We start from the raw sequence: 25921 nt of genomic DNA, 5'->3' as shown, positions 1-25921 counted from the left end.
GGCCTTCCAGGCCACCGTACATGACAACACGCTGCAGCGTGGGCCTTCCAGGCCACCGTACATGACAACACGCTGCAGTGTGGGCCTTCCAGGCCCCCGTAGGAGTCACACTCACATCAATCCTCTGACTCCTTTCCTCACCAGCTCCTGATACACCAGCAGAGACTCTGAGGTTTTCCACAGATGGCCCACATCTCCAGCAAAAGTCTGCAGCACAACAGCAGGAGTCAGAGGGGTCAAAGGTGAGTCAATGTGAGTGAACTATTTCCTTTTGGGTCAGAGCATTTTCATTTAGTTCCACATCAACATCTTGAACGGCTTAGCCAGCCGTACCTTAGCGTAGCTAGCCGTACCTTAGCNTTAGCTTAGCCAGCCGTACCTTAGCGTAGCTAGCCGTACCTTAGCTTAGCCAGCCGTACCTTAGCGCAGCTAGCCGTACCTTAGCGTAGCTGGCGTCCAGGTCTAGGTCGTAGCGCGGCTGGACCTTTGGCGGACTCGCTGTGGAGACAAAACTGCTGATGAATTGTGAAGGTCAGCGTGAAGGTCAGACGGAGGTCAGGAAAAGGTCTTACGGTCTTCGAAGATGAGGCCAACAGTGGCGACGACCTCGCGGCTCACCACCATGATCGGGTTGTCCCTGGAGGTCTTGGGGAACGTCTTGGCCTGGCGGTTGGAGTCCAGGACGAGGCGCCGGCCCTCATACAGAAGCTCCTGGTTGTGCAGTGGGATGCTGGTCCTGCGGCACAGCAGGTCCTGGAACAGTGCCGCCCTGTGGAGGTGGGAGGAACGGTCAGGGCCGCAGAGCGGATCCCGGATCCCAGACCGGGACCGGAGCTGGACTCACGTGTTGTACTCGTGGATGTAGACGTGGTGCAGCGTGGCCTGCTGCAGGCTGAAGACGTAGACCACGGCGCGGTGCAGGATATCGTTGGTCTCAGCGAAGAACTGGTCGAAACCCCAACACTTCTCCTGATCCGCCTCCAGGATGTTGGCCAGAACCGGGGTCAGCAGGCTCTGGAGGCCCCTGAGGGTAAGACCAGGGTCAGCCTGACCTGCAGGGGGCAGCACCGACCTGCAGCTACCAGCTACTACCTGCAGGGGGCAGCACCGACCTGCAGCTACCAGCTACTACCTGCAGGGGGCAGCACCAACTAGCAGCTACCTGTGATCCTACTCTTTACAACCCATCTGTGGATCAGCTGATCCTTGTTCTACGTACACAGAACTTTAACTAGACCACTGGCTGTGTTTGGTAATCTGATCCGGATCAATAATCTCAGTGACCCATACTTGGACAGGCTGCAGGACACCGGCATCTCGGTGCTCCACTCGATCTTCCCGTTCTCGCTCTTCTGGTGGCCAGAAATGGTTCCTGATGGTTTCTCTGTGATGATCTTATACCTGAGAAGGAGAGAGTGGGATCAGCTGACCTGTGGCCTGCTGGGACTGGTTGCTGTGGAAACCTGCTCTTACATCACTTCCTTGTTCCTGCGTGGTCCTTCGAACGGTCGGAACGGGAGGCTGCCGGTGGCGGCGTGGTAGAACGTCACGCCGATGCTCCACAGGTCCACCGTGGCGCCGTACTTCTTCTGGTGGTCCTTCCGCAGGACGGCACGCTCGTACATGTCCGGGTGCTGCAGACACACAACCAGGTTAGCTACTTACTGCGACACCTGGGACAGTTCTCCCCCCAGGTGTGTGTCTCACCAGGTACTCTTCGGTGCCGTACAGAGACTGGAACTGCTCGTCGTCTTCCAGCTCGCGGGCGGCACCGAAGTCCGTCAGCTTGTAAACGGAGCACCCGTCCTCTCCGATCACCCTCATGATGTTTCCCGGCTTGATGTCGCGGTGAACGATGCCGTACTCCCTCAGGTGGTTCATGCCTGCCACTGGAGGACACAGCAGACCGGGTCAGGTGAGGCGGTACCCGGTGGTTCCGGTCCGGATCCTGGCCTTACCGACGTCGTGGAGGACGATGAGGAACTCGTCCTCAGGGAGGCCGTAGGCGTTGGTGGACTCCTCCAGGACGGTGTAGAGGCTGCCGCAGGGGCAGTACTCCATCACCAGGACCTTGTGCCGGGTGTTGGTCTGCCAGCAGAACCGGGTCAGAAACATTTCTACATCTGGACCTCAGCCCTCATCAGAAACGGACCCACCTCTTCCTCCACGGCAAACAGCTTCACGATGTTCTTGTGGTTCAGCTTTTTCAGAACCTCAAACTCTCTCATCTGGACGTCGAGCGGCCGCAGGAAGCTCAGGTTGTTGAACACCTTGACGGCGTACAGGTCGCCCGTTTTCTGCACAGAGACACCGCTGTAACCGCCTGACTGGGTTCTGCTGCATCAGAACCGGTTCTGACCCACGGCCGGCCATACCTTGTGTCGTCCTCGGTAGACGTTGGCCGTGGCGCCCTGACCCAGGAGGTCGGAGATCAGCCACAGGTAGTTGGCGGTGCTCTGCATTCTGACGGCCGGCAGATCCTGGAGAGACGGGCAGCGGATCAGAACAGGGCCGGTTCCAACCCACACAGTCACACGCACAGATCCAGAAGAGCTGGACACATAAAACAAGACCGGACCGGGTCTATGCCGCTGTATTGGTGCAGACATGGACTGAATGGGTCAGAACCGGTCAGAACCAGTCACTATTCCAGAGCCTGGTTCCGACCAGAACCAGTCCAGAATATTATCCAGTAACCACCGCTCCATGAGGCGGTTCTGGTGGTGAGCCTGGTTCCGGTCGACCCAAGGCATAAGCAAACTGAGCAACGCTGCGGTGGAAGAAAAGTTATCCGTGTGCTGAGGAGCGATCAGAACCGGCAGAGAACAGACTCAAGGTGAGGCAGGCAGTTCTCCTGCCTCATGGCAGGGGGCGCTCAAGATGCAGACATTGTGACTCCACAACTGCAGAGTAAGAGACAGTAACAGTGATCCAGCCATACAGAAGCTGCGCTGATACAGAGAGCGAGAAAGACGTGGTTTGAAATGCTAACCTAAAAATTAAGCCAATTACTAACAAGAATATAAACCTAATGGAAATTTTTATTTATTCAAAAATTAAGAGGAAAGTTATTTAACTTATTTATAAAAACCTAATAGATCTTAAAACTGGACCCTTTGTGTTGAAGCAAGGTGGGAGGAGAGGAGGAGGAACATGAGACACCAAGTAATAAATCACTACAGCTGCAGAAACCTGGTCAGATTCACACCTGCTCAGAAATGTCACTAAGATGGAAATCCTCCTGCCTGTTGGAGAAAATGCAGAAATCAGAGTGAAACCATCATCGTGTCTTCTGGGCCTGAATTAGAAAAGATTACTGGAACAGATTTACATAAGACATTTAACACAGGACATTCCTTTAGAGACCAAACGTAACTGGCATAACTAAGAAACAAATATCTGATGACTATTTTATTAATAGCAAGTAGAAAATGATCACAGGACAAACTAACTTTAGGCGCCTGGATGGAAATAACATTTAACTCAGACAGCGGCAGAGTGGGTGAAACTAAAAGACCAGATTTTATCTTCAGAAACCTCATAACTACTAAACAACGTAGTTTGTTTCCTACATTTCTAACCATTTCCGTTTTTCTTCTTTACGTTGTTTTACGGTGAAAATCTTCCTCAGGGAAGTGGAGTTGGATCATGAGGTCAACTTGTCCTCCTCTGTGATGTTGAGGCCAAATGTTATGTAAAATGTGCTTCTTTGGAAATAAATAAAGTTAAAAAACCTGATTCAAAAAGGACAAAAGATAAATAAAATAAATAACTGCTTCTCTCCAGGTCCCTTTATGGAGCCAGCGGTCTAGTCAAATCACTGATGTCAGACCTCAGCACCGGTCAGACAGATCAACCTCTGAGATCAGGATGCATTCAGGGTGTTTCATGGCGTCAAACAGGAAATGACCTCCGTCTACTTCCTGTCTAGCCTTCCTGGTTTTCCTCCAGGACACTGGGCTCCTTCCTTTAAGCTGAACCAGAAACCTCCAGAAGCCCAAACTGATCAATCAAATTCAGAAATACTTTATTGATCCCAAAGGAAATGAAATGTTTGATCAGTTTCCCTCAGATTTAAATAAAGTTTAGATTTTATGATCCTAAACTCTGATTTAGACTTTTGCCTTATTATCCATCAGTGAAGACATTTTAGTTTATTAAGACACCGGAACATGATACGCCAATTGTTCTGTTGTATGAAAACCAGAACCGACCTGTGGACCTGCAAAAGAACCAGAACCACGAGCAGGTGGGTTCAGAACGCGCGAGGATGTTCCATCCCAGGCTGAACCGAACCGGACCGGACCGGACCGGACCGGGCTCCTCTGGGTCACAATAAGAACAACGCTCAGCTTCAAGCCTCACAACTGAAGCGAGCTCAATCAGCTCAACGTGAACCTGGAGCAGGTTACGTGATCTCCGCCTGTCGCCATGGTGACAAGGCAGGTTCAAAAGGTACCGGACAGCCCGACATGACGTCACGCCGCCTGGAAAGTCCCGCCCTGGGAGTTTAACGCAACGGGTCGTGACGTCATGAGGGCTACTCGTATTGTGATCAATCACGGATAGATTAAAGAATCGATTTGAGTTTAATTCTGGCTGACTGAGCAGGGAGCGCGCATGCGCCGGCCGCGAGCCCGTCTATGGATGCGGGAACGCGCACTTCGGGCCCTCGCGTAGAACCGAGTCAAGCAGAGCTCAGAAAACGGGTCAGAGCACTGGAACTGTTAGCTAACATCTTCCCACACCGAACCGTATTCGGGTCAGAACCAGAACCGCGGGTTTACCTGAAGATAAAGCGATATTTATTTTTGTTTACTTCCTTACCTCCTCTCTGCTGCTCTCGGCTCCTCTTCCGCTGCTCCTTTGTCAGCTGACCGTGACTGACCAATCAGCGAGCAGGCAAAGGCGGTGTGGGACCTACCGGCTACCGTAATATAGGAAGGAGGGTGCCATCTGTAATCTGAGCCCTTCACATTACCTCGTGGATGAATTCATACAAAATAAAGTTTAAAGAAAAAAAAACGGGTCACAATTTATGAACTTATACCTGGACGATGTGAGTTCAGAATTAAAACAGCGAGGACATAAACTGCAGAAGCGCAAAGGGACTAGTTACTACGGTAAAGACAAAAACCAGAAACTAAAAGTGAAACTGATAACCAGCCTAATAAAAATAAAAACAGGGAGGGTCAACTAAGTAAAATATCTAAAGGTTAAACTGGAGGAGCTGCAGTTTCAAATAAAAACATTTATTTACATAAACATTTGTAAAGTAGAAGAACTAAAACCATTTGCAGAAAGAAACGGAGAGCGATTACACAAGAAGGAGAAAAACTAAACTAAAACTGATTTAGAAAAGGGTTAAATTAGCTGCCCTGAGTGCTCACAGGCGACCCCTGCTGGCTAAAATAACTTGAATTGACAGAAACTTGGCTTCAGAAGATGACAGATTTATATCCCACACTATGGGTTTCTGAGTCTCCTGAATATTAAAGACCATCAATAAGAACAAATTATACTCAGATCTCTGCTTAGTTAAAGCAATTTCTAACAATTCAACTGAAAAACAAAACTGACACGAGAAAAACTAAAAACCTGTAAAACCGGGTTAAATCAGTGTTGAAATCACAGAGAACCTGATTCATCCTCATTACTGTTCAGCTGCCTAAGTTACATTTTCCTGACTTTTGCTCATTTTGGACCCTGAGCCTCAGAAACCTGGTGGAGGTTGCATCATGATCTGCCTTCGTAAAGATCGATACTTTAATTATTACATCGTTTTATTGTTAAATAGCGTTAATGCTAAGACACTCTGGTTGTTGCTGCTTTAATTTACTCGTCAGTTTTTCAGTTGAATCGTACAGGATGAATATTTGGGAATTATTTGTTCCACTGTCTAATGTCAGAAAACATTTCTTCACTGATTAAAGTGTTAAACTCTAAATGTGAGGTTTTTTATTTCTTATTTTCGTAAAACCCTGGATGTGAAAACAGCTTCATGACTGACAGAATAAATGCGATGCTTCGTTTACCTCAGGAGCCCTTCTGATTGGTCAATCGGGGCAGTGCGACGCCTCCTTCCCCTAAAGCATCAAGGTGTCGCTTCCCGTTGAAATCAGAACCAAATGGCCCAAACCACTTCTGTCCCAGCTGGTACTGGACCTCGGTTCTGAAAACAGGTTGAGCTCAGAAATGACTAAACTAATATTTTTAAAGTTTATTTATTCAGCTCCAGTTTCTGGTTTATTTAGCTGTAGTTTGTAGTTAGAGATGCCATCCTTCATTTTATCAGCTCTTGTTTTGTGTTTTTAATAATTTAAATAGTAACTGTTATAAAATATTAAATTATAAGGTTCATCAGTTCCTGGATCATCTTCTAACAAGTTTTTATTAAACTATTTTTGATTTATGCCAAATTATTCTCAATCCTCAGGACTGAATTTTGACACACCTGCAGTAATAAAAACCTTCAGCAATGAAGCTAAACATGCAGAGAAAAGCTGCAGGCTGTTGCCATGGTAACTAGAACTGGACCATTTCTCCTCCTTCTCCTGATTGGCCGTCTGATTCCAGCTCCATCAGATCCAGTTGAACAAACCTGCGAAGCTCATCGTGAACCGGCGTTCAGTTGGAGAACTGTTCTTCCTCAGTTTGATCAAACTGAACCGAAAATAACTCAGGTTTGTAGATTCAAATATTTAATATTTTCACATTTGAAACATTCCTGCTCAGTTGAAATGGAAACTTTTGGTTTAAATGTTTGATTAATTCTGCTGTGTTGGTGTGAAATCAGCACTCGGACTTTGCAGGAAACGTTCACTCAGTTTATATTTAACAAAAGCAGAATCAGCATCTGATGAGTAGCGAGCTGATGGCGGCAGCTGGAGCCACCTTTCTACTTCCTGTGAGCCTCTACTGTCCTGTCCCACAGCACCACCTGCAGGCCGGAAGAGGGCCTGCAGGGTCAATGAGCAAATCATCATCATTTAGTCTTCATCTGTAATCTGTCCGGAAACTCAGCAAACAGAAAATCCTCCAAAACCCGACGGAGAGTAATCTGGTGGAAATCTGTGAAAAACATTTCAGATAAAAACACAAACACCAGCATCAAATCAACAGTTCTCATTTATTTCACTGTAATTGAATTATTTCCCTCAGATGGTTCATTAGTGGCTTTTAAAATCAGATCACAGGTTTGATTCCAGTTCAGCTTAAAGAGGCTTCTAAAGATTTGTGTTCACATCTGATGTCCCAGATTTTAAAACCCGACGGCGCAGAGCGGACTCTAGCATCGCCTCAGCTTCAGTCACTTGGTACCGAGTAAAATCAGACAAGAAAACCGTCTAAAGTGCAGAAATGAGAACTTTTCCGCCAGAAGAGAGCACATGTAGAGGAGCAGGGCAGAAATACAGGCAACATTGTCTGAGGACGCATGGAGGAGGAATGGAGGCTCAGAGGGGCCAAAAACTGATTGTGGAGGAGGTACGGCGAAACAGGAGGATCGAAAACTGAATGAAGAAAACGGAATGGTCGAGAACCTGCGTTTGGAGGCTGTACGAAGGCTCAGAACTCCAAATGGAACATGGAGGATGTATGGAGGCTCAGAAAGGCCAAGAGTTAAATGTTAAGTAGGTAAGGAGACCCAGGATGGTCGAAAATTAAATGTGGAGGAAGCACAAAGACTTGGGATGGTCAGACACTATGTGGTCATGCGGTACCAGAACTCGGGTCACAGACACTCAGGCTGGTAAAAAACTGAACGTCTGAGCTGTATGGGAACTTCCAAGTGCCAAAAACTTGGTAATGTGAAAATATGGAGACCAAGGACAGACAGAAACTGTGTGTGGCGTTCAGAGACCCTCCACTGCCAGAATCAGGCGACCCAAAAGGACGTATATATGGAAGTCCTCCATGCCAAGACGTTTTGTGGAGGCCTTAGAGGTTCTGGACTGGCAGCAGACTGTGAATAAGTATCAAGGCCATAAGGAGACAGGAAAGAGCCAAACAGCGTAGAAAAACACGCTGGTCAGATTTTGGTCTTAATGTTTAAAAGCTTGTTAAGGTCTCCATGTAATCAGCCAATCAGAGCTTTCTGTGAGGGGGCGGGGCTCCAACCCGTCCAGCTGCCCTGGGTCCTTTGTGCTTTCTCAGGTCTGAGCCGGACCTCCTCAGTTCTGGTCAGACCTGCTAGAGATTGTCTGGACTGGTGCTGGTGCGGTTCTGACTGGGACCGGGTTCAGGGGGGCAGGAGGTGACCTCCGACCCCTGCGTCCTGATGCTGAGGACGGTAAAAATGAGGACAGGTTGTGAGATTGTCAGCGATTCTGTAGAAAAATAGAAGGAGGGAATAAAAAAGGAATGAAGAGCTGCAGGCGAGACATTTACATCGATTCTCTATATAGCTTATAAATACGTATCTACACAGTATGTGGTACAAAAATACTAGAGCTTTCAGTGGGGATTTCAAAATAAAAGCACATGTAGCTGTGGCACTGCTCAGGCACAGGTTGTGATGATGATGAGGAGCAGATCTTCCTCGTGGTGTGAGAACAGGCAGGGGCGGGGCCAGCGTGTGGTTGGACGCTTGTATGGAGGCCCAACAGGGACAAAACTATGATGCCCCGCCCCAGGACCCCAGAGTGGGCGGAGCCTGTGGCTGCTGCTTGTATTTGGCATCAGGAGTCCGACTGGCCAGCGCCGCCACGGTCCCGTCGGGCGCCGCCGCCGCGGTCCCGTTCGACTTTAAGGCAACTTTTCTCTGTGGCGAGTTTAATAAAAGCTTCTGTTAAAAATGTACAAATTACAAACTCTATGGCATCATCATCATCATCATCAGTATAGAAAATATATAAATATGATTTCTCTGTTCTGTACAAATGTTCTGCAGCTCGCCGTCCTCCACTTCCCTTTTAGCGCCGCCGCCGCAGTCTCTTCCCGTTTTCTCTTTTCGCCTCGGATATCAACAATTGTTATATACAGGGAGGGGGCGGGGCTTGGCTCACGAGGAGTCCGTGCATGGGGACGGCGGCGGCGGGTACAGGTGGTGGGAGTAGCTGCGCTCCGTGTACGGAGACGGCGGGCAGCTTTCGCAGTTCTCCTCCGCCGACAGGTACTGGCTGCGTGGCGTGGGCGGCGGCGGGAACGGCTCCGAGTCGTAGTTGAGGTCGCTGGTGTAGCCCTTGGCGGCGGATTTGAGCGGCCGGCGGCCCGGCGTGTAGTCGCTGTCGCAGACGTCGGTGCTGCAGGGCGTGGTGGGCGGGGCAAAGTGGCGGTAGGTGTAGGGCCGGTAGCTGGAAGGATGAAAACATCAGTTTATGTTCACCAACCTATGGCGAGCCAAATGTACGGCAAGCTAATTTAACATAAAATCAGCTGACTTTCACATTCTGAGCAGAAGGAAAAACAGCTGAAGATCAAATGCTTTTCAAGATGGCGTCACTGAGTGGCCACGCATCTGTGATTAAGGCCCCCTGGTGCTGGCACTGAGCTGCCCAAACAGCTGCCAGCACAAGGCGAAAAACGGACAGAAGCGTTTAGATAAAATTCAGTAAGGTTTTAAAAACGTTAAGACGAGATCTGTATCTTATTAAACCCAACATGCGTTCAGTTTTCAGTCAGAATGGCTGAAGCTGTGAGGAGAACAGATTTAATAACTCAGGATCAGTCAGAGGATTGTAGAGAAACTTTACTGTCATTTATCATCTCCGTTTTCCCATTAGATTTTTCTCCTGAATTGATTTACAACCTCTGGCAGCAAAATGCTTCCATAAAAACGGCTTCATAAATCTGTAAATATTTAAGGAGCAAAAGCTGCTGCGGCAACAAACCTGGGCAGTTTGACTAGAAACAATAATGGCTCCAGATATTAGTGACGTCATTCTGACTGGTCAAAACGTCAAGAGAACTGGTCCAGATTAAAATCATTCCGGATCTCTTTAACTTATCGAAGGGGAATTAAAAGGAATCACGACGAGTCAGAACTAAATCCAGATTTATTTTAATCCGTTTCTAAAAATAAACTCCTGGCATCTCAGATTTACTTCATTCAGTCGCAGATATCTTTAATAATCTGACGTCATTTAGTCCGAAGATGATCAGAAATCTGAATTAAAACTGCCTGCCACAGCGCCCTGCCCTGATCCGTTTGGTGGTTCCGACCCGGCCCGTCAGTACCTGTAGGAGCGGTGGGTGGAGGGGCTGTTGGAGGAGTAGCCGAACTCCAGGGTGTACTGGGAGCGGACGGTGGCGGGCGACGGCGGCGGGTTCAGGATCTGGAAGACAGACAGCATGAGACCAGAACCAGAGCCAGAACCAGAACCGGACGGGTCGGGTCTCACTGGGGGGAAGTAGGTGCCCTTGGTGCTGGAGGAGCTGCTGGACGACGCTCCGGTGACGTGGGCACGGTCGTACGGAGGGCCGCTGCTGCCGCCCATGATGCTCAGGGAGCCAATCACAGACTTCCCTCTGGACATACCTGCAGACAGACAGCGGGTCAGAACCGGGTCAGAACCGGCCGTGCCCCCGGTGCGACCCGTCTCACCTGGCAGCGAGCTGGACAGCGACCCGGGGTGCGGCACGTATCCGAGCGGCACCGAGGCCTGGCCGTGGACCACGAAGTCGTTGGCGACCGTCTCGCCGTCGTCCTTCATGTGGGGGCAGAGGACGCGCTGGCACACGAAGTAGATGGCGCCCACCACGAACAGCGCCATCACCACGGCAACGATGGAGCTGATGGTGCTGTTGGTCGGCGCCGGCAGCTCCGGCGGATCTGTAACTACAGGAGAGCGTCGGCACAAAGAAAACCGGGTCAGAGTAGAGTCAAGGACGGGGTCAGGATGGGGTCAGAGCCGGGTCAGGACCGGGTCAGAGTAGAGTCAGAGTAGAGTCAGGACCGGGTCAGGACGGGGTCAGAGCCGGGTCAGAACCAGACTCACAGCAGTCCATCTCGTCCGAGTTGTCGCTGCAGTCCGTGTTGTGGTCGCACTTCTTGTGGATCCCGATGCACTGGCTGTTGGCGCAGGAGAACTGGTCCGCCGGACACCGGACTGGGAACAGAACCAGAACACATCAGAACCAGAACTGGGAGACATTCCCACATCTGGGATAAAGGTTCAGACATGTCAGTTTCTATTGAGGTTTCTTCCTCCTTTTGGTTCTGGACTGGTTTCGGCCCAGTTTAGACTGGACCGACGGTCGTATAGTTGAGAACTGGTTTCATGGCTTAGACATCATTTGGATCTGGACCTGGATCACCTTCACACTTGTTCTCGTCGGACCCGTCCTGGCAGTTGACCTCCCCGTTGCAGCGCTCGCTCTGCCCCACGCACTGCCGGCTGTCGCACTGGAACTCGGACTCGGAGCAGACGGGACATTCCTTCTCGTCGCTGTGGTCGTCGCACTCGGCGAAGCCGTCGCACCTCCAGGTGTTGGGGATGCAGTCCACCTCTCCGGAGACGCAGGCGAACTGGTCGGGCGAGCAGGTGGGCGGTTCTGAGGAGAGAGAGAGGACGGGTCAACGGGTCGCCACCGGCGGCGTGGCGGCGGGGCGTCGGACTCACCTCCGCAGGTGAGCTCGTCAGACAGCAGCACCAGGTGGACGGGGCAGGAGCAGCGCGTGGTTCCGTCGCCCTTCACGATGCAGATGTGGGAGCAGCCGCCGTTGTCCCGGGTGCACGGATGGTTTCCTGCAGGAGGAAACAGGAAGTTACAGCTGGATCCAGATAAACCAGAACTCGGGTTCGTCTGGCTTTAGCTTTGGTCTAATTGGTTTTAGATCATTTCAGCTAGAAAACTATTCTGGTATAGACTGGCTCTAGCCTCAGTTTTTGAAGGTCTTGAAGTTTCACACATTTCAGGTCTTTCTGTCGTTTTTGTTGTGGACTGGTCTAAGATTGATTGTGGAAATGTTTCCAGTCTAAAACTGGTTTTTAAACTGGTTCTGGCCTCAGTTTTCAGTTGGGAACTGGATTTGGGTGTGAGACGTCTTTAGAGAGTTTAATTTAGACTCAGGTTTTGATTCTGAGGATGTTTTATTCTGGGTGTGGTTCTGGACAGACTAATTTTGGACTCTTAGGTAAGGTCAGCTGCTGGTAGGTCAGTCTACGTTCCGCTGGCGGCGGTGGACTCACTGTACTCGTGCATGTCGATCTCGTGCACGGCGTGGATGTCGCTCATGTAGGCGACCCGCGCCTGCACCTTGGTGCGGTCCTCCCTCGTCGTCTTGTCGATGCGTTCGATCATCTGCTGCTGCTTGTCGATCCAGTACAGGTGGTTCCCGAACACCGTCAGGCCCACTGGCTGCAGGATGTTTGAGTCCGCGATCACGATCCGATTGGCTCCTGCAGTGCTCACCAAAATAAAAGCACCAGGGAGAAACAAACAAGGGCGAGAACTTCAGGAACAAAGGCAACAAAACGGGAGAGGAGGCAGGAGGGAGAGGGGGGGACACCATTAAACACACCTTTAACCTGAACTCAGAATGATCAGAATGAGCTTTCTTATATTTCTGAGTTAAAGTTTAATATTCTTTTGTTCAGTTTTTGTTTGCTTTTTCAGCATTCTTTGACTTCTGTATGGAAAGGTTAGAAATGACAGAAATAAGTATTTGTTGATCCAGTCATCCTCTTCACTCATGTGGAGGGAAACTCATAGCCTCTCCAGCTTTAGAGAACATCAGGAATCATGTTCCTCTGACAGAACTTGGAAATAAATTCAGGAGAAGTTTCTCATTTTAATGAGATTAAAAAACCTGCGAGATTTATATCTCATTAACACCAAAATATCTTCTTTTCTTTTAGTTTTTGTCTCGATGGACACACTGCTGTTTCTCTGGATGGCCTGCAGGGGGCACCAACTGAAACTAAAATATCAAATTTATCGGGACATTCCGATAAATTCAGGAGTTTCTACATCTAAGCTTTTTTTGCCATCCAGGAGGGTGAAAGGTCATGGTTTCCAGCAGGCTGAATGGTAACAGCACCAGGTAAGTCCAGAATGGCTTCCTGTCGGGTCCTGCTTCCTGTCAGATTCTGCTTCCTGTCAGATTCTGCTTCCAGTCGGGTCTTTAACAGAACTCACCTGACAGGTCACTGCTCTCAATGCGGCGCAGATCTGAGTCAACCCAGAACAGCTTCCCCGCCTCGTTGTCCACAGCCAGCGCCACGGGTTTTCCCAGGTTGCTGAAGAACAGAACCTCGCGCTCCGTCCCATCCAGCGCCGCCCGCTCAATCTTGGGTGAGCGGTCCTGCAGGTTGGTGAAGTACATGTACCTGCGGAACAGGTTCTATTAGCGTGAGTGACCTGTTTGTTAGCACCCAGTGCCCATTGCTAACAAACAGGTCACTTATACAGGTTCTGTTAGCACGGCGACCCAGGTCCCGGCACTGGGAGAACCACTCGGACTCACCCTCTCTCTGGGTTCACCACGATGGCCCGTGGCTTGTCGTGCTCACCCCGCAGAACCACGCCGACCCGGCTGCCATCCGTCCGGGTCACATTGATGACGTTGGTCACCTCGCTGGTCCAGTAGATGAAGCGGCTGAAGATGTCGATGCTGAGATCAAAGGGTCCGAGAAGGGAGCTGGACACCACCGTCACAGTCTAACAGAACCAGACAGAACACGGCCAACTGGATCAGGACCTTCCGATATTTTAGTGTTAGCTTCTGTACTGTTCATTTTGATTATTAACTTTTTCTCTTCATCAGCTACTTATTCTTAGCTGATAATCAGTTGTGAAAATTGCTGTGGTTTATTTAAAGCTAATGTTGCTCTTGTTAACATAACGCTAACGCTATCCCATACAAACCCTTTCCGCTTCAGCAGGGCTCGTTGGGTCTCCAACCTCCCTAAACTAACCATCAGAACCCAAAGGAGTTGGATCAAAGTCGATTCGGTCAGGTCAGCCTCCCCACCTGGTTGCCGTCCTCCTGGGCGCGGCGAATGACGTTCTGCTTGGAGTCGATCCAGTACAGCTGCTTGTCCAGCGGGTCGTAGTCAATGGCCCGGACGTTCTTCAGGTTCTGAATGGGCAGGACAATGTCGGGGCTCTGCTGCTCGTCGATCACCATGCGGTTGATGGCCGCCTTCTGACTGAACAGCAGGAACGCAGTGGGAGCTGCAGGTGACAAGCAGACGGATCAGAGACCTGAGCAAAACCCGTCCAGATCGCGGCCAAGTCCGGGTGGCTCACCGCTGCACGTCTTGTTGTCTCGGTTGAGGGAGAAGTGGGCGGGGCATCCGCAGACGAAACCGCTGGGAACGGCGAGGCACAGGTGGGAGCAGTGGCCATTGGTGGAGGCACAGGCGTTCCAGCCGGCCTGCCGGGACGAGTGGAACACCAGGATGTCCATCACGTAGTCCAGGTGGCCCTGGATCAGGGTCCGGTTCTGGCCACTCGTCTTGTTAGCCCGCTCGATGCTGCGGTGGCTCCAGTCCGTCCAGTAGATGTAGTCCTGGTACTGGGTGAGGCCAAAGGGGTGAGGCAGGTCGTCGGCAATCACCTCTCGCTCCTTGCCTGCAAGACGAAAAATCGGAAAAATGACGAAAGCAGAACCAGAACCAGACCAAGACCGGGTTCGATCGGTAACAGCCGGTTTCTGTTCACACAGAGCGTTATGAGTCCAAGACTAGGCAATGAAAATGGCCCATAAGTCTTAAACCCCAAAACCTGTTCAAAATCAACACTGGGACGACGGGCATGTAATCATTCCAATACCAGATCAATACCAGTTCGAACCGATTCAAAGAATGTCAAATACTTTCTATATTCAAGACTAAAACCACCAGATTGAAACCAGTCCAAAACCAGTCCAGTACCTTCCAGGACCAATACTAAAACCACTGGCTGCAATCCATCCAAAGCTAGTCTGAAACCAGTTCAGAACCAAACTGGGTCCAATGGTCCGTTTCATTCATACAGAACATTATGAGCCCAACACTAGGCTAAGGTAAATGGAAAGAGGTCTGAAACCGGTCCAGAACCTTCTAGGACACAGTATCTAAGCCATCCAAAGCTAGTCTGAAATTAGTTCAGAACCAAACTGGGTTCAATCGGTTCTGTGAAAATCAGCCAGTTTCTATTCACACAGAGAACCAGTTTAAAACCAGTCCAGTACCTTCCAGAATCCAGACTAACGACATGAAATCTTTGAAAACAATCTCAAGTCAAACCTAAAACGAGGACTGATCCGAAAGCAGCCGAATCCAAAAACCCGACTGCAGCTGCAGAACTTGATACGAGTTCTCTGAAGGTCCGACCCAGGTGAGCGACATAGACTTTACCAGAACCTGAACCTTAACCGCACCCAGTAGCAGGTTCCCCTGGTTCAGCCCGGAGGAGCACCTGCTGGGTTTGGACCCCGGGCTTCTGGAGGTTCTGTCCGGGTTCTGCGGGTCCTTACCCAGCATGTTGGAGGACTCGATGAGCGTGGTGTCCAGGTCGGCCCAGTACAGGCGCCGCTCGGCGTAGTCGATGGTGAGTCCGTTGGCCCGGCCCACGTTCGACACCAGCGTGATGCGGCCGGTTCCATCCATGGCGGCCCGGTCGATCTTGGGCTTCCCCCCCCACTCGGTCCAGTACATGTACCTGCAGGGATGGAAAGGGTCAAAACGGAACCGGGTCGGAACAGGGCGGGCTCAGGAGAAGCGGAGCCTCACCCCTCGGCCGGGTCCAGCGCCAGGGCCCGTGGGCTGTCCAGGTCCTTCCAGACCAGAACCTGGCGGTGCTGCCCGTCCAGCTTGGCCACCTCAATGCGGTTGGTTCCGGTGTCGGCCCAGTACAGGTTCTTGCCCAGCCAGTCCACCGCCATGCCTTCTGGGTAATCCAGGCCGAACTGGACCACGTGCTCCAGCGCGCTGCCGTTCATGAAGGCCCGGCTGATGGTCTGCAGAACCAGAGGGCGGACAGGTTAGAGGCCGGTTCCGGTGGTTCTGGAGGTTCGGGCCGGGCCCGGACCCACCTTGAGCGTGATGTCGGTCCAGTAGATGCGGTTGTCGGTGATGTCGAAGTCGAGGGCGGAGGCCTCCTTGACGCCGGTGAGCGGGATGGCCACGTTGTTGCTGTTGGTCTCCAGGGAGATGCGGCGGATGTCGGTGTGGCGCGAGAAGAGCAGGAAGGCCTCCGGGACGATGCAGCTCTGCAGGTCGCCCAGCAGCTCCAGGCCGTTCGGGCAGCCGCACCGCACGCCGTGAGGCGTGTGCAGGCACAGGTGGCTGCAGCCGCCATTACTGTCAGCGCACGGGTTGGTCCCTGCACAGGCAGAACCACAGTCACAACCAGAACCAGAACAAAAACTACAAAACCAGAACCAGAACAGACCCTTCCCCGTTTCTCTCTGCTACGCTGCAGTTAGCATAGCCTGTCATGAATGCTAGGCTAGTTAGCATAGCAGAAACAGTTTTCCTGTCACAGTAAACTGTTTCTCCACCATTATCACATTTAGCATGATGATTGACAGCCAGAAGCCCCGCCCCTTGGCTCTGATTGGCTGTTTTTGGTTAATTTCGTCAGACAGCAGCTCAGGGAGATCAAACAGTTTGAACAAACGTAAAAACATTTTCTTTAATAAATGTTACAAAGCTAGGACAGAAGTTCATAAACAAAAAAAAACTGTGGCAATAAGATTGCTTATTTCAGTGCTGTAGTGTCATAAAAATGTTCACTGAAGCAGGAAGTCCCTAAGAAGGTTCAAAGGTCACAGTGCTCACACTGACCAACCACATGTTAAGTTGCTGGTTAACAGAGAGGTGGAGCTGAAGTGGAGTTAAACTTTATTCACCTTTTTTCTGGAAACTGAGATAGTTCACATCAAATTAAACATATTTGAAAAGTATTGCCATTTGTCTTTCCCCACCACTAGGTGGTGCTAATGCACACCAAATAGCTGTTTGCCAACAGCTATTAAAGCTAAGAAGAAGAAGGGAAGGAAAGAAAGAAGACGCTCCCGGGCTAGGCCCCGCCCCCTTGTGACATCAGCAGACTCACCGGTGGTGCGGTGCAGGTGCGTGGCCTTCAGGCCCATGAGGTCGGGCAGCTGGTCGATGATGAACTCGCGCTCGGCGGTGCGTTTGTGGACGCGCTCGATGCTGCGGCGCTGCCAGTCCGTCCAGTAGACGAAGTCGCCCAGCAGGCTGAAGCCGAAGATGTGGGGAAGTTTGTCCTCCACCAGCACCCGTCGGCCCGTCCCGTTCATGTTCATCACCTGCACACACACACACACACACACACACACACACACACACACACACACACACACACACACACACACACACACACACACACACACACACAGAATAAAAAACAAAAGATTTAAATCAAGCCAATTAAATATTCAGATTTTATTTTTTGGTGCCAAATTCATCCAAAACTTTTCCATCTGCTGCATTAAACGGCTTCTAGTTTTTAAAAAATTTATTCTGTTATAAAAACAGAACTTGTGTCACTTTCTTTCAAAACCTTTGCTATATTTAGCAAAATGTAATAAATTAGATGAAAGCGGATTTGAGTTTGGTTATAAAACATGAAGATTTTCCACTGTTAGGAAATGATAATAATTTAGATTAAAACAAACGGAATCGTTCTAGAACTGCAGCTGCGCAACAAACGGCCCCTGAACCACACTTTGGACACCGCAGCTCTGAAGTAAACCTGCTTAGTAAAAACCGACTGGATTCACCCAAAGCAGAATATTAAGATTAAAAACCAGCCGCCGTCTGGCTGGGCGGTGGCAGCATCATGCTGAGGACACAACAACCATCTGAAACCAGCAGCTGGACGCTTCCAGGTCTGACCCAATTGGACTGTCCAACAGAACCAGGTGACCTGTGTTCCTCATGAGGTCACCACCTCATAATAACCTGGAATAACCTGGAATAATCTGGAATAACCTGGAATAATCTGTCCCTCAGCAGATCCTACCAGGTCTGTTCTGATCAAGAAGATAAAACCTGGTTCTGATCCGGTTCTGATAATCCTTCTGGAAACAGGAGGAATGTGTGGGTCGGCGGCGTGGAGCGCTGTGATTGGCTGCCGCCGGGTCGGCCCTCCTCTTCCTCCTCCTCTTCCTCAGTCTGGCAGTATAAATAAGGAGTTTCCATCGGGAGCGCCGGGCCCAGCCGGCCGGATCGGACCGCAGCGCGGTTCTAAACAGAGCCGACCACAGCTGGAGAGCCGGGCCACAATCAGAACCAGATGTGGTTCTGAGCAGGGAGGGGAGCTGAATGGACCGGACCGGTTCTGATCGGATAAATGATCCCGATCAGTCCGGATCTTCAAAGCTTCCAGCCTGAATGCCTGGCTTCTCCCTGCAGGTCTCCAGCTCTGGACCAGAACCAGAACCAACAGGAAACAGCTTTTTAATCCAGATCAGAAATGGTTCTGATCCGTCACGGATCCTGAAGTTTCCAGATTTCTCCCAGAAGTCTTTGCAAACGGCTCTTTGTCTTCCAGCTCATCCATCTTTCCTCTGGGCCTCACAGAACCGGGTCTGACCGGTCCAGAACACCTGGTTCTGATTGGTAGGGAACTCCTCACTCTGATTGGCTGTTAGCAGTTAAATGTGATTGGTAGACAAACTCACCATGTGGTCATCTTTGGTCCTAAAGAGGAAGAACCTGGAGTTACAGATCTAGAGCTATAGATCTAGAGGTCCAGGTCCAGTTCTTCCATCTGGAAACTACAGATCAGGCTGACCTCTGACCTCTGCCCTGACCCTTCGGTTCCTCAGTGGTTCTTCTAGCAGCTGCAGAACATTTCAGGCCCAGAGGACGAAAGTCTGAGACCAGAGAGACGAACAAGAAGCTGCAGCTGGAGACCTGAGTAGAACCAGGAGGGTGGAGACACCAGCTGGTTCTACTCCATCTAGTTCTATACGACCTGGTTCTACACCACCTGGTTCTACACCACCTGGATCTACATTATCTAGTTCTACACCACCTGGTTCTACACCAGCNCTACACCACCTGGATCTACATTATCTAGTTCTACACCACCTGGTTCTACACCAGCATCTACACCACCTGGATCTACATTATCTAGTTCTACACCAGCTGGTTCTACACCACCTGGTTCTACATCACCTGGTTCTACACCCAGTAGTTTATAAATCACTGAACAGAATAAAGATCTGCTGCTGGATCAACCTGCTGGTTCTGATGCAGAGCCCAACCAGAACCAGAACCAAACACAGAAGCAGCTTTCAGCTTCTATGCACCACAGATCTGGAACAAACTTCCAGAAAACTGAAAAACAGCCGAAACCCTGAGTTCCTTTAAACCTGACCCTGGGTCTGACCCGGTTCTGTTGGCCCAGAACCGAGCCTGCACTGACCTCGATCTTGTCCGTCTTGGCGTCTCCCCAGTAGATCTGCCGCTGCTCGTAGTCCAGCGCCAGGCCGTTGGGCCAGCCCAGCGACGTGTTCACCATCACCAGCCGCTCCAGCCCGTCCAGGTCGGCCCGCTCGATCTTCGGAAACTCGCCCCAGTCCGTCCAGTACATGTACCTGCGGGTCAAACAGAACCGTCACGGTGCCGTCCGGCGGCGGGTCCAGCGGCCCGGCGGCGGCACTCACCCGGCCACCGGGTCCAGGACGATGGCTCTGGGCTCGTCCAGGTCCTCGGAGATCAGAATCTTCCTCATGGTCCCGTCCAGTCGGGTCACCTCGATGCGGTCCGTCCCCGTGTCGGTCCAGTACAGGTTCCGGGCGATCCAGTCCACAGCGATGCCGTCCGGGTGGCTGACCTGGGAGGTGACCACGAACTGGGCGTCGCCGCCGTCCAGGCGCGCGCGGCGGATGGCCTTCACGTCGTCGTCCGTCCAGTAGACGTATCCGTCCACCGGGTCGTAGTCGATGGCGATGGCGTGCCGGATGTCGTCCACCTGCAGGATGACGTCGGTGAAGTCGGGCGTGTCCAGGGAGATCTGGCGCAGGTCGGTCCGCCGGGCCAGCAGCAGCATCTGGGTCGCCCCTGTTAGCATGTTAGCATCAACCAGGCGTCATTATCACAGCCGCCAACAGTAAAATAAATAATCGATCGGAATCAGGGCTGGAACGATTGATCACTTACTGAACTAATTCAGTAATCGATCAGTTTACTGAGGCTGGTCTGGAAACAATAATAATTAATACTAAAATCAGTCTATAAGTTATCAGCTGTTCGCTAAAGGAAACTGTTTTTACCAACAATGTTTATTGTCTCATATAAATCATTTTTTCTGTGTAATACATAAATGGTTAAATGAAAACATTTTCCTGATCAATCGTCTGAATGATTGATTACCAATATAACTGCAATAAAGGAACCTGAGAATAAATATCTGGTTCCTGATAAAAGCTAAACTACAAACTGTTTCTGTGAGTTTTCCCAGTTTTCCTGCTGGACCTTCAGCCCGATCCCAGTGCAGAGCTGGGAGGACTTCCTGGTCCTGGAACGCCGCCGCCACATTCCCACCGCGGAGCCGCAACAACAGGCTGAAAGGCGGCTTTGTCTGGGAGCTCCGCCCCCGAGGCCGGCTTCCCACCAAAAAATGTAAACAGAGGAGCGGGAGGGAGGGGCCGCGCTTCAGAGGAGACGGGTGGGGGAGGGGCGGGTTGCCACGGCGACGGCGGGTCGGCCCCGGCGGCCGCTTCCAGATCAGAGGCGAGCAAAGTCTGGGTCCAAACGTCTCCATCGGCTCAACCTGCAAGCTGGGAGAAATTCTGCAACCAGACCGGGTCCGGACCCAACCGGACCGGGTCCAGACCCAACCCAACCGGGTCAAGACCCAACCGGACCGGATCCAGACCCAACCCAACCGGGTCCAGAACCAACAAACCACCAACCAGACCGGGTCCAGACCCAACCGGACCGGATCCAGACCCAACCAGACCAGGTCCGGGTCCGGACTCAACCGGACCGGGTCCGGGTCCGGACCCAACCGGACCAGGTTCAAAACCAACCGTACCGGATCCAGACCCAACCAGACCGGGTCCAGAACCAACAGGACTGGGTCCCAACCGGACCGGACCGGGTCCAACCTGGACCGGACCGGGTCAAGACCCAACCGGAACAGGTCCAACCCAACCGGACCAGGTTCAAAACCAACCGGACCGGGTCCAGAACCAACCGGACCGGGTCCAGAACCACCAGCTTCCAGTTGAAACTGATCATTGTGACAAATAAAGTCTTTCAGAATAACCAACGACTTCTAACATTTAGTTTCCTTCTCTGACACAGACTGAGCCCAGGCCAGGGCCAGATGGTGGTGGTGGCCGTCCTCACCGTCTCTGCAGGTCTGTCCGTCCTCCAGCAGCTGGACTCCGGTGGGACAGGCGCAGCGGTAGAAGGGCCGGGTCGGGGACAGCAGGCAGAGGTGGGAGCATCCTGCGTTGCCATGGGAGCAGGGGCTGCTCCGCGCTGCAACACATCGACATGGAAACGGGTCAGAACCGGCCGGGAGGAGAGCGCAGCAGGCCTGGACCAGTCCAGATAGGCAACAGACACCCTGCTGACTCACAGACGGGTTGCCTCTTGGGGCTGAAGACGTGGAGGTCCATCGGGGAGAAGATGTGGGAGTGGACGATGCGCTGCTCCCGGCCCGTCTGCTTCCGGCAGGAGTGGATGGAGTGCGTGTTCCAGTCGGTCCAGAACAGCGTGTCCTCGTACAGGGTGAGGGCGAAGGGGTGAGGCAGCTCGCCTTTAACCACCACCTCTCTGCAACACACCACACACACGTCAGACTGGGTCCGGGCCCGGCAGAACCACCTCGGACCTGGCAGCTGGTACCTGGAGGAGCCGTCCAGGTTGCAGCGGTGGATGAAGTTGTGCTTGGCGTCGGCCCAGTAGAGCTTCTGCTGGCCGTAGTCGACCGTCAGCCCGTTGGGCCAGTGGATGTCCTGGTCCACCAGCAGGGACCGGTTGGTCCCGTCCATCCCGGCCCGCTCGATCTTTGGGACCTCGCCCCAGTCCGTCCAGTACATGAACCTGAGGACGACACACAGCTGAGACCATGAGGACAACCCAGAACCAGAACCACCGGGTCCGTTTCCTTCACATCTAATGAAGAGAAACGTGGTTCTGATCCAACTCCACTCCGGATACTTCCAGCCCATTTAGCAGCGGCAGAACCGTCTGGACTCACCCTCGCTCCGGGTCCAGGGCGATGGCTCTGGGCTGGTCCAGCTCCTGCCAGAACAGAACCTTCCTCAGCGACCCGTCCAGCTCGGCCACCTCGATCCGGTTGGTGTCCGAGTCGGTCCAGTACAGCTTGAGGCCCAGCCAGTCGCAGGCCAGGCCGTCCGGCGCAGCCAGGCCCGGCACCACGGTCTGGGCGGCGCCGGCGCCGGTCCGGTTGAAGGAGGTCCGTTTGATGGCCTCCTCGCTGACGTCGCTCCAGTAGATGAGGCCCTGGGCGTAGACGTAATCCACGGCGGCGGCGTCCTCCAGGCCGCCCACCACCACCGTGGCGTTGGCCTTGTCGCGCGCCGCGTCCACCAGGCGCAGGTCCCGCCGGTTGGCGTACAGCAGCAGCGGCTCGCCTGAGGACACACAGGAAGTGTTAGCAGGAAGACAGGAAGTGGAACCAAACCAGAACCAGAACCCGCTTTCAGAACTAATGAACAACGAATAATTACTGTGATAAACCAAAATATGGTTTGGAGACCATTGTAAGTAGAGAAGTGCGATATATCGGTATCGGTCCGATAAATCAAACGGAGCCGATATGAACAGCAGATATTTATTATTCTCTTGTTTTTTCCCCCAAAAGTTTCTAAGCGGAAGTGAAATTTGCATAATATTGGTAAATATTGGTTATCGGGAAAAACAGCAGTATTGATATGAATGTCAGTGCATCCATAATGTTAAAGAAACATATTGCTAAAAGTATATTAACGCAAGTTCTGCTAAGGTTTCATTTGGTTTAAAAAAAGTCTTATCGTAATAAGTTTTACTGCTATAATGATAAAAGTGTCAATAAGAATAATTTATGACTGAAACCACATATTTCTGGTTCCTTTGGACTCCAGTTTCATTTTAGTCAAGTCTATTTCCTAATTTATCGATAATCTACTTAAACACACATCATAGTAAAATAATCCTGGCAGACGGTTCCGTTTTTTATCTTCCACCTGAAGTTACTGAGACTGAAAAAAGAGGAGATTTCAGCGCCGATAAAGTTATTCAGTAAAATAAGAGAATTTTTCAGCTTAGTGTTGGAGTCTAAAAAGAGCAGCTCACAGCCGGGAGATCCATCAGAACCACCAGAACCACCAGAACCGGCGGTTCTGATGGTTTAATGAAGAAAAATGTGGAAAAAGCCCAAAATTCCCAACATGGCAGAACCTGGAGGCAACAGGTTTCCTTCTAGCATCACTGAAGCACAGTGGAGGTTCTGTCATGCTGAGAGGCTGCAGTGAACCAGAACCAGAACCAGAACTCCCAGCTACCTGGAAAGCTGTCTGCTCCTTTAAATCCAGACTCAATATTTCTGTTTCTGAGGTTTTCCAGGGAATATTTCCTGGACTTCCTGTGATTCCTCTGTGCATTAAAGCTAATGGAGCAGATGATTCCCAGCTGAGGTTTTCCTGTTTTCCTCCAAGTTTTCCTGTTTTCCTCCAGGTTTCCCATCAATCTTCACGTTATCAATGAATCTCCATACCTGGAGGGTTTTCCAGGGAAGCATCCAGTCTGAGTGTTTCTGCAGGAATGTTTCGTTGCTCTGCTGGAAAATTGATTTTTCTCTGTAATAATATTTGGATCAGAACCAGAACCTACCCTGGTTAACCAGCTGAAAGGCAGCTAGCTAGTTACTTAGTTGGTTAGCAGCTCCAACCTGTTAGCTTTGATGCTAACTAGCTCCTGTTGTTGTTTCCCACATTCCCTCTCTGCTCCAAATAATCAACCAAACTCCCGAATCCAACCAGAACCCGAACCAGACCCCACATCCCGTCCAGAACCGGAACCTACAACTGGACTTATGAGCAGAATACCCAGAAAAAATCCTTTTCCAGAACAAGCTGGATGTTAGCTAGAAGCTAATGTTAGCAGGCCCTGGAAATCTAAACACAAAACCCGAATCCAGCAGGAACCCCGCCACCCTCGGTCCAAACAGCCAGAACCTCCAGAACCAGAACCTCACCTGAGACGAGCCAGCAGGAACAAAACAGCAGCAGGATCCGAACACACATTCCCATCTTTCTCCCGATCCTGGGCCCAGCCGCCGCGGATCCTCAGCGCAGGATTCCCAGCATTCCCATCATGGCTGCGGCCGCTTCCTCTCAACAAAAACACGCTCCGCTCCGGTTCGGTTCGGTTCCGATCAGACTCGGATCTTTCCAGCTTCCATCACAAGCTTCTGTTCGCTTAAGAGTCCGATCCAAAGTCTCATATCGTCCCGCAGGATCGTCGGTGTCGCTCCGCTGCCAGAAGCCGCTGGTGCCGCTGGTGCTCCTCCTCCTCCGCTTTCTATTGTTGTTCTGCCGCACACGGACTGCGCACTGCCGCAACAAAAACACCGCAAACCGCCCGCCACCGCAGAGACCTGCGCATCAGGTCCGAACCACCAGAAGGGACTACTTTATCTCCCCAACTGGCTCTGAAAAAGGGCAGAAGCCGCTGGGAGCCGCAGCGCTTTGGAAAACACCTGGAGCCCAGAGCTGGGGGCCACAACAGGTGGGGGAGGGGGGAGAGCGGGGCGCCTAACCACGAACCTGAAGGAGGGAGAGACAGGTCTCCAGGTGTTGGTTCAGTGATGTTTTTGTCTGTTCTGTAAACTGACCCACAGCATGATGCTGCCACCTCCATGCTCCGCTGCAGGCCGCGCCTCCGCTTCAACTTCCTCCTTTTTCCTCCAGATGTAGCGAAGCTTCAGCTCTCAGTCTGTCAGGGTTTGACAAACCAAGCCAGATGTTTTTCTGCTCTGACTTCACTGAGCGGCCATGTTGGAGCTGGACTCTCTCACCTCCAGAACCCGTCCAGAACCCGTCCGTCTCAGTTATTTAGCTCCGCTTTATGGTTATCTTACCTTTCTGTGTATTTCCAATTACATTAGGGCCGTTATAAATAGAAAAAAAAGTAAATTTCACCCAAAAAAAATCTCAGAGATTAAGCTAAAAAAAAATTATTCTGGAAAAAACCCTAACATTTTAAATTATTTTCAACAAAATTTCCGAGATTAATCTAAACATTTTCTTTTGAAAGTTATGGTCCATATTTAGCTCCATAGAAATATACCCGTTTTCTGTTTTTTTTTACCCTGAACGTCGTCGAACATCTGGACCCTCCGATGGTTTAGTTTGTAGAGAAAACACGAGATAAACATTCAAAAATCACATTTTTTTAATCTTTACAACAAAACATTAAAGTTATGTGAAAGCATCACTTGACAAAACGGCACCAAACATCACCATCCATGTCAGTAATTAGAGTAAAACTGAAAAGTGACCAGCCCGCTGCTGCCCCCTGCTGGAGAGGAGCCGCAGCAGCAGCCTGACTAAAACCAGTAAAATGTGTTTATTATAAGAAAATAGTGGCGGCCATTTTCCTCTGAGCTATGAAAACCAACCAGGAATATGTACAGCAGCTGATTATCAAAAACACACAACACAGTAGTGCATCCGTTTATAAAGGATTGGATCCACGGCGGGAATTCAGGTGGAAATACAAAAACACACAGTGAATGTGACATCTACAGTGAACCTGCGGGTTCAAAGGTCACCACAGGCCCAGAGGACATGCAGGAGCGTGCACAGCGAGTTCTGATCTGCATCTGGAGTCTCCGCTTTAGAGGCTTCCTGAGAGGCGCTGGGGGGAGGGCGGTATTGCTGTCGGGTCTTTAGGGAACCAGGAGGAACCAGGTGGAACCCAGAGGAACCCAGAGGAATCAGGAGGAACAAGGAGGAACCAGGAAGAACCCAGAGGAACAAGGAGGAATCAGGAGGAAC

At 51.1% G+C, this 25921-nt stretch overlaps 2 protein-coding genes across 2 annotated transcripts in view; both read right to left on the bottom strand.

Moving 5' to 3' along the window:
* Positions 1-4917, bottom strand: part of tbk1 (TANK-binding kinase 1) — an 8801-nt gene extending 3884 nt beyond the window's left edge. The window contains exons 1-11 of the mRNA XM_008401669.2: positions 4828-4917; positions 2376-2480; positions 2157-2297; positions 1959-2088; positions 1708-1889; positions 1474-1634; positions 1291-1401; positions 845-1024; positions 573-769; positions 440-498; positions 116-207 (exon numbers count right to left, since the gene is read on the bottom strand). Coding sequence (XP_008399891.1) covers positions 116-207; positions 440-498; positions 573-769; positions 845-1024; positions 1291-1401; positions 1474-1634; positions 1708-1889; positions 1959-2088; positions 2157-2297; positions 2376-2462 — 1340 coding nt within the window. The 5' untranslated portion in view covers positions 2463-2480; positions 4828-4917. The remainder of the gene's footprint in view (positions 1-115; positions 208-439; positions 499-572; positions 770-844; positions 1025-1290; positions 1402-1473; positions 1635-1707; positions 1890-1958; positions 2089-2156; positions 2298-2375; positions 2481-4827) is intronic.
* A 2193-nt stretch (positions 4918-7110) lies between these two features.
* lrp6 (low density lipoprotein receptor-related protein 6) lies at positions 7111-24633 on the bottom strand. Its single transcript, XM_008401668.2, has 23 exons — positions 24118-24633; positions 22120-22516; positions 21765-21962; positions 21496-21692; positions 21261-21395; positions 19571-19967; positions 19330-19501; positions 16987-17203; positions 15962-16251; positions 15660-15886; positions 15404-15588; positions 14194-14517; positions 13916-14118; positions 13409-13602; positions 13081-13271; positions 12132-12341; positions 11562-11687; positions 11257-11493; positions 10938-11048; positions 10544-10777; positions 10341-10477; positions 10177-10274; positions 7111-9293 (listed from the first exon to the last, which is right to left on the bottom strand). Exons 1-23 carry the CDS (start codon positions 24170-24172, stop codon positions 9002-9004), a joined length of 4827 nt encoding a protein of 1608 aa, XP_008399890.1. The 5' UTR covers positions 24173-24633; the 3' UTR covers positions 7111-9001.
* Positions 24634-25921: the final 1288 nt, after the last annotated feature.

Source organism: Poecilia reticulata, unplaced genomic scaffold, assembly GCF_000633615.1.
Source record: "Poecilia reticulata strain Guanapo unplaced genomic scaffold, Guppy_female_1.0+MT scaffold_125, whole genome shotgun sequence".
Lineage (NCBI taxonomy): Eukaryota > Metazoa > Chordata > Actinopteri > Cyprinodontiformes > Poeciliidae > Poecilia > Poecilia reticulata.
The sequence above is the reverse complement of the archived record's forward strand: the minus strand, read 5'-3'. Positions and strand labels throughout refer to the sequence as shown.